Source organism: Oryzias latipes, chromosome 15 (genome assembly GCF_053564925.1).
Source record: "Oryzias latipes strain Hd-rR chromosome 15, Olatipes_Hd-rR_3.1".
Lineage (NCBI taxonomy): Eukaryota > Metazoa > Chordata > Actinopteri > Beloniformes > Adrianichthyidae > Oryzias > Oryzias latipes.
The window spans coordinates 25,842,175-25,849,172 of record NC_136251.1 but is presented as its reverse complement, the minus strand read 5'-3'; the positions used below and the strand labels follow the sequence as shown (position 1 = coordinate 25,849,172).

At 36.6% G+C, this 6,998-nt stretch overlaps 1 protein-coding gene across 1 annotated transcript; it reads left to right on the top strand.

Annotated features, from left to right (window-relative positions):
• The first annotated feature begins 1,646 nt into the window (after nt 1–1,646).
• cxcl12a (chemokine (C-X-C motif) ligand 12a (stromal cell-derived factor 1)) lies at nt 1,647–5,262 on the top strand. The gene is made up of 4 exons (NM_001130391.1): nt 1,647–1,713; nt 3,025–3,142; nt 3,895–3,978; nt 5,235–5,262. The coding sequence occupies exons 1-4, from the start codon at nt 1,647–1,649 to the stop codon at nt 5,260–5,262; spliced, it is 297 nt and encodes a 98-aa protein (NP_001123863.1).
• The last annotated feature ends 1,736 nt before the right edge of the window (nt 5,263–6,998 follow it).

Genomic DNA, 6,998 nt, shown 5'->3' with positions numbered 1-6,998 from the left:
GTCACCGGCGTAAGTCAGTTATTTGCCTTAAACCACCCTTGTCTATTCCCCCCTATGTTCCTACTGTCAGCAGGTGGTTTGCTTTCCCAGAGCCAAGTGATGACAGGAGAGGTCTCACCATAACTGAAAATATAAATTCAAAAAAGAAAAGCCAAACAATCGGTTTGTTCACGGAGCATTGAAATTCAGACAGAAATCTAGCAAAACACATCTGTGTAAATACGGGCTTTTGTGATCCACTGAGTGAAGGCTTACAGATTATATTTACATTAGGGAATTCAATTCACTTGTGTATATTTGATTAAAAAATTGTCAAACTGTTTCTTAGAAATCCGTGATCTCCTCTGCACCTTTGGAAATTTGACTATTTAGAAATAACAAATGCAGGTGAGTTTAACTAACAGAAAGAAAGCCACACGTCTGAAGACAAACTTACATCTGTAGTCTGATAAGGCTCCTAATCCTTGAAACAAGACACTGAGAGTATGGATGTGTGCACACACACACTGACTGGATGTTTTCAGAAGATTTCTCAATGGTTTCCGCTTAATATATAAACTGTTTTCATTCCAGGTCTAAAAGCACATGAAAGCTCAGAACAGGGTCCTTTTATATCATCTCTAAAACTTGAACGGAAATCCATAGGGAAGTTCTGGGTTTCACATTTTTTATAACACTGTCAATATGTTTCAATACTTTATATTTTAGAAGCTTTCTGAAACCTTGGTCTCTGTAATTATTAAGCTTCTAAAAAGATTGTAACTTGTAATCTTTTGATCTATTGTAAAAGCGTCCCCATGTTGTCTTTATCATTGTTCATGATAGTGCCCAAAATCACAAAACCTGTGTTATTTTACTATAGTTTCCTTCAATTGAATCAATCCAGCCATACAGTTTTGAGCCAGATGCCAGCTTAGATGAGGAAAACAAAGACATACATGGATCTAGTCATCTTCAAGTGGAGGCATCATAATTGGAACGAAGCAGGGAGTTTTTGACCCGCCGATTGTAGCACCTACATCACAGCTTCAAGCTGTTTCTTAATGCATTTTTTCCCCTGTTCATGATTCATAACAATATGAATAAAGAAATACTCAGAAATGAAATTTCGATCTCAATTTTCTTCATATACGTTCTCCATCTTGAGAAAAATGCTGCAAGCACATTAAAAACACTTGTTTGGCATTCATTTTTGGAAGGAATTTATTATTTCCATTCCTGTCTTCTTAGATTTATGGCCAAAAAGAAAAGTTTGGAAAATTAGCTCCTAAATGTCTAAAGAAAGAGTTTGGGCTCACTTCAATGACGACTGGAAGAGGTAACACAATTCCATTCCGTAAAAATGGATTTTAACACAATAAAAGCACGAGGAGAGATAAAGCTTAGAAGCTTATTTTTAAGGATGTCACACAATAAGTGACACTGTCATAATTAATTCCGTGTTTGTTTTTTGAAGTCTGGGTATTTTAAGACAAAAACCTAAAACATTGACAGCTTTTATTTTGTGTAACCGGAAGTCTTCTCCAGATTTTACCGTAGCTTGATTGTGGTGCGTAACTTAACACCCCAGCAGCAGCATCTCTTCTGTCACAGCTTCTCTGGACTTCAGTCTGAACGGGATCAAATCACTGAGACTTTAATGCAACATGGATGTGAAGCTCTTTGCGCTCACGGCCGCTCTCACAATGGCAATTTATGCGCCTCAAACACACGGTAAGTCTTTAAAATGCTCTTTACTTGCTTTGTTAAAACCATTTGTGCATGTTTCTATCCATTTATCAGGTCTCTGTCTTTTTCTGTTTTTGCCACTGAAAAAAACAAACATGTGTAACGCTGCGAAAAGTACTTAAACTGTCTGTTTTCAGGAGTTATACAGTTCTACAAAGGAAACATAAACAAAAAGATAAATCAATGAAAACTGATTTGACAAAAAAAATCCCTCTTTGTAGGCTATTCACTTAAATTGTGCTTTATGAGAATACATTAGACCTTGATTAATTAAATGTAGAGCATTATTTCGTCAAAATGTTTGTTAAAAGTAATGAATTATACTATTTTCACAATATTTTTATTTGAGTTTGTTTTTGAAAAATTTGTTTAAAAAGGGGACAAACTTTAGTCGTGCGCTAAGCGCCATCAGTCTCCACATGTGGCTCTGGATGTGGAAGCACCCCCATCACACGCGCGCGTTTGCCGTGCCTCTTGTTTTCTTTCAATTACGCAAGTTGCGCATTTCAGATAGCCGACGTGGCGTCGCCAAACTGTGGAATCCTTTATCATGTCAATAGGATCAGGTGTCAAAAATAATTTGCATGGAGTTTAATCTGCAAAAGCACATCTTCCCATCTGTTTGAGTGACGCAGGCTGCATATCAATTGTTTACTGAAGATTTTTGGTTATCTTTAAAAAAAATCTCTTCCTGCCAGCAGAAATTCTACTTGTTCCATCTGTTTTTTCGTCTGCATTTTTGCTGCACTTTTTTTTCTATTTGTTTTTTTTTCCCTTCACATTTATCACCCGTGAACATCTCTGTATACAAACCCAAAAGCTGAGTATTAGTGGAAAGTATTCACACCCACAATGAATCAGCTTAATAAGATTATACAGATTTTTACACAAACCAGCAGGAATTTTTACTTAAGCCTTGATCACATCTTTCTCTGTGTGTGTTCTGTGGGGATCCGAATAGAAATTTTTAGACAAAGAGAGAAATCGAGTGTTTGTGAAACAGATTGATGAAGGAAACAAACACGAATGATGGATGGGTGTCAAAATGAGCTGCAAATCTCAACAAAACTCTGCAGGGGTTGTTGATTTTTCTGCTCAATTGGACAGTCTTGCTTCAACTTGTTGATGTGTCAGAGAATTTTTAAAAAAGTGGGTTCATTGGGCTGTATAGCTTAATAGGATTTTAATCTTTTATACAGTTGAATAATAATTTGAGAATTTCAGAGGGATCATTTGTTTTATCTGCTATCAGCAAAATGCTGCTTTGCTTGATTGCTATTCATCTTTCCTTTGCAGCAAAGCCCATCAGTCTGGCTGAGCGATGCAGCTGCCGTTCAACTGTCAACAACGTCCCACGAAGTTTCATCCGAGAGCTCAAGTTCATTCACACACCTAACTGCCCCTTCCAAGTGATGTGAGTCTTGATGCTTTCTTTTCCCATCCCAATTCCAAAGTTTGAGACACTTTCCTCTTTGTTGGACATTTCTCACCATCAATCTCCAGGAGGTGACAACCAGATAAAGGAAATGCATATGTACACACACACCCCTCTGTCACCCGCTCACATACACAAGTTGTTTCTGCAACATGTCCACTGAGGCATCTACAGGAAACGGCCCATTTGAGGATGAGTGGATCTGAAAAGGAGGAAACTGAAGTCAGCTTTAGGGAAAACAAAGGAATGACAAAATTAGGTTTTAGATTTGTGATTCCTGGTTTTTAGGTTTGACTGTATTCATTGTTAAAAGAAGTGTAGTGCAAAGTTACAGATCACAAGGCACGTTATCTATAGCTCAAAGTTCAGCTTTGTCTCCCAAAAAAATCAGACTTTTGTCATACAAAATGAGTTCTATGGATGCTCTCTGTCCTGCTAAGAATGATTGGGATCAATTTCAGCCAGATCCTTGATCTTGTTGTTGTGTTTTGATTTACTTACAACAATTAGGTTCATAACTGGACAAGAAATATGAAACTTGAATTACAACTTGCTATAAAGAAATGAATGATTACTGTTAAATGTTTATACAAGATTTTTTGTCAGTTAAACTAACACATCTGTGCTAATATAGTTCTCTTTCATAGCAAAATGTTCATTTCCAAGAAGAAAAAAAGCTTCTTTAAACTGTAGCTCAGGATCATTGGTAATCTGATTGTCCTCCTTTTAAGTGCTAAACTGAAGACAAACAGGGAGCTGTGTATCAATCCAGAGGCGCGGTGGCTTCAGCAGTACCTGAAGAATGCTCTTACTAAGTAAGTTTCTTTGTCACTTGTTTTTTTAACCTTCTTGGATCCTTTTAAAATCACTTCAGCACCACTTCCACTTGGAAATGAAGAAGTCATGAATGCCAAAGCCCAAATGCGCATTTGATCCCGTTCCAGCAGACTGCTGTGGGAGAGATAGCTCTGAATTGCCCAATCCATGCTGGAGCCCTAACTCAAAACATGCGGCTACACGACCGAGTGGGAGTAGTGAGTGATTCCGCTTTAAAACAAATTGTGGGTGGGATGATGCGTTAACCTTCACTAACTTCTGTTTCAATCTAAAAACCTCTGCAGGACCTACATCTGATCCCTTAACCGAATAAAATGTTTAATGTTCTTTAAAGGCTGTGTTGAGTTTTTGATGGAAACTAAATTAAAAGAGATTTCAGTTGACCGTATATATAATTAAAAGGATTATGTAATTTTGTGTTCTCTTCATTATTTTAAACTGTTAATTTAAGGCTAAATGAATATTTTGGCCATTTACCAACAGTTCATTGCCAACCTCAACTGTCTCCTGTCTGTTATGAGCATGGAAAACCTGTCCTAAAAGTTCTGACAATATGTTTCTAAAAAGATCATGTTGCTATGTCTATGATCAAGTTTCTTGATGCATATTTAGTAAAATTTGAAAAAGGCCACACGCTCTGGTGGTGACAGATTTTCTGATAAAAGCAGAATGTGGAAAAGGAAAATTTGATCAAAATCAAAATTCAGAGGACAAATGGTTCTGACCTTCACCCTGTTTTGATGCTGGGACGCCAGTGGAGTTTCTTGGAAGCTTTAATGTCATGTTTTGCAGAAGAAAACATCCAGCATAGAGAAAATACATTTTTCTTCTGCACCTGATCAACATCTTTATGCTTCCAATGACACATTTGGCCAAAGATATGGAAAAAAAGTGTAGAAAGGCAAAAAAAAAATGTCGCTTGATTTGTGTTTTTCTCAAATCTTAAAACCAAAATGACAATTTCCATTCATACACCATGCAGTTTAAATGTGGCTGTTCTACAGTCAAATCTCTGTGTTTGTGCTGTTCACACAACCTTTCAAGTCTGCCAAATAAGTCTATTTTAAAAAATGAATCATTAAGCACACAAATAATACAATCTTAAAGCAAAAGATAAGTGAAAACCCTATAGTACATCATGTGTATTTATTACAGATTAAAAAAAAAACTTAAGTACACACATCATTTTGTTTTTCATTTCAATTACCTAAAAGTTGTTCTTTTGTGTGTCAAGGATGAAGAAAGCCAAGCAGATCATCTGAAAGGCCTTAGAGATGCTCCTAAGCTGGGGGCATCTGGAGCATCGCCATGGATATGTAACGTGAGATCGTCTGGCGTGTTACACAGCACTTATACCAGCTGCCGTCCTCTAGCCTCGTGCACGGACTGAACTGCAACTCCTCACCATGAACCCCCGTCCACCTAACCTCCTGCCGTCTTCACCATCACCACTACCACTTCTTATATCAAAAAATATTATTGAAAAGTGGCATTATACCTGCGAGTGTATGTTTTCTAACCATTCTGTACATACTTTTTTTAGTAGTTGTCGATAGATTTTAACAGTAAAGCAACATTTTTGAAGCCAGAGTTGTTCTGGCAGGCCTGTTTATCAATTAAAAAAATGTATACAAATTTTGCTTAAATTTCCTAAAAGGGATGACATGAGTCAAAGCATTCTGCTCTGCTCAATGTTTTTGAAAACTAAACAGAAAATCTGCTCATATTAATTTTCTTGATTTCTAATTATACAAAATGAACTATAAGTGGTCTGTTTTGCAAGGAAACAGGATTATTTCTAATTTACTGGCATCAAAGAAGTTCATGGAGTGCCAGTTCCCCACATGTGCTAATAAAAGTCGCCTTTTTATTTTGAAACAGTGTGCCAAAAGAGGGTTAGCATTTCCTGACCTGGGTTTTTGGCTGTCGTACAACCCAAAGTAACTCGGTTTGGCTTTTTTTTTAGTTTTTTATTTTACCGAAAACATCTACATCTGGTTTCAGAACACTTTTAAATTTACTGGAATTGTTAAATTCAAGAAGTTAACTACAAGAGAGAATAATTACATTGACAAGTATGAGCTGGCAGCCTTTGTTTCAGTGGTTATTTTCTGAATACAACTTTAATGACAAGTGGTCTTTAGTGGTTGGGACAAAATGTATTAGTCAGCTGCAGAAACAGAAGTGCCGTCACAAAGAACAGACACATATGGATACCTACAACTATCATGCAAAAAGTAACGCACTTTATGTCCCATGTTTTAACGCAAAAAATCTATTTGGTAGCTCTGTTTGTGTTTTGTGTCTCACTTTTATTTTCTTTTCTAAGCTTTTCTCAAGGTTCCTGTTGCATTTGTAGCCGGCAAAAATCTGAGACAGCTATACATCTATTGTTCAAATTGTCAAAATCTAAAATGAATGTTATGCAAATGTTTTATTTTTGTACTCCTAAGCATTTATATATTGGGTGCAAGCATCTATATGAAGGAACTGTATACTTTCACAACTGAGCCATCCTGCTTTTTTTTGTAAACCTGTATCACAGCTGCTGAGTAAAAACAAGACATTTTTAAAAGTCAAGCTTTAATGTGTGTTTTCCTGTGCATATCATAGGCCACAATAATCGCACATAGTCAATTATTTAATCTACTTTAAAAAAAAACTTTTCCTTAAATTTTCAGTTTACTAAAGAAATGGCTCTGAAAGAACCAATGTTCAACTGTTAAAGCTTACAGTACCACCAGGTCAAAGAGTAAATGTTAGACTTTGATGTGAGAACATGTGCTGGGGTTTACTCACAAGGACAAATTAAATGCAAGGACAATGATCCTGTCTGCTTTTTAACTATTAACTCAACAAGCAACCATTAGGAAATCATTAGAGCTAAAAGGGATGAACTTTTAACTTTTCTCCAAAGGCAATGTGAGGCGGGGATGATTGAAACATAAGGAAGCTAACGTTTAAAATCCAGTTTGTGGCGCACCCAGTGTGACAGTAG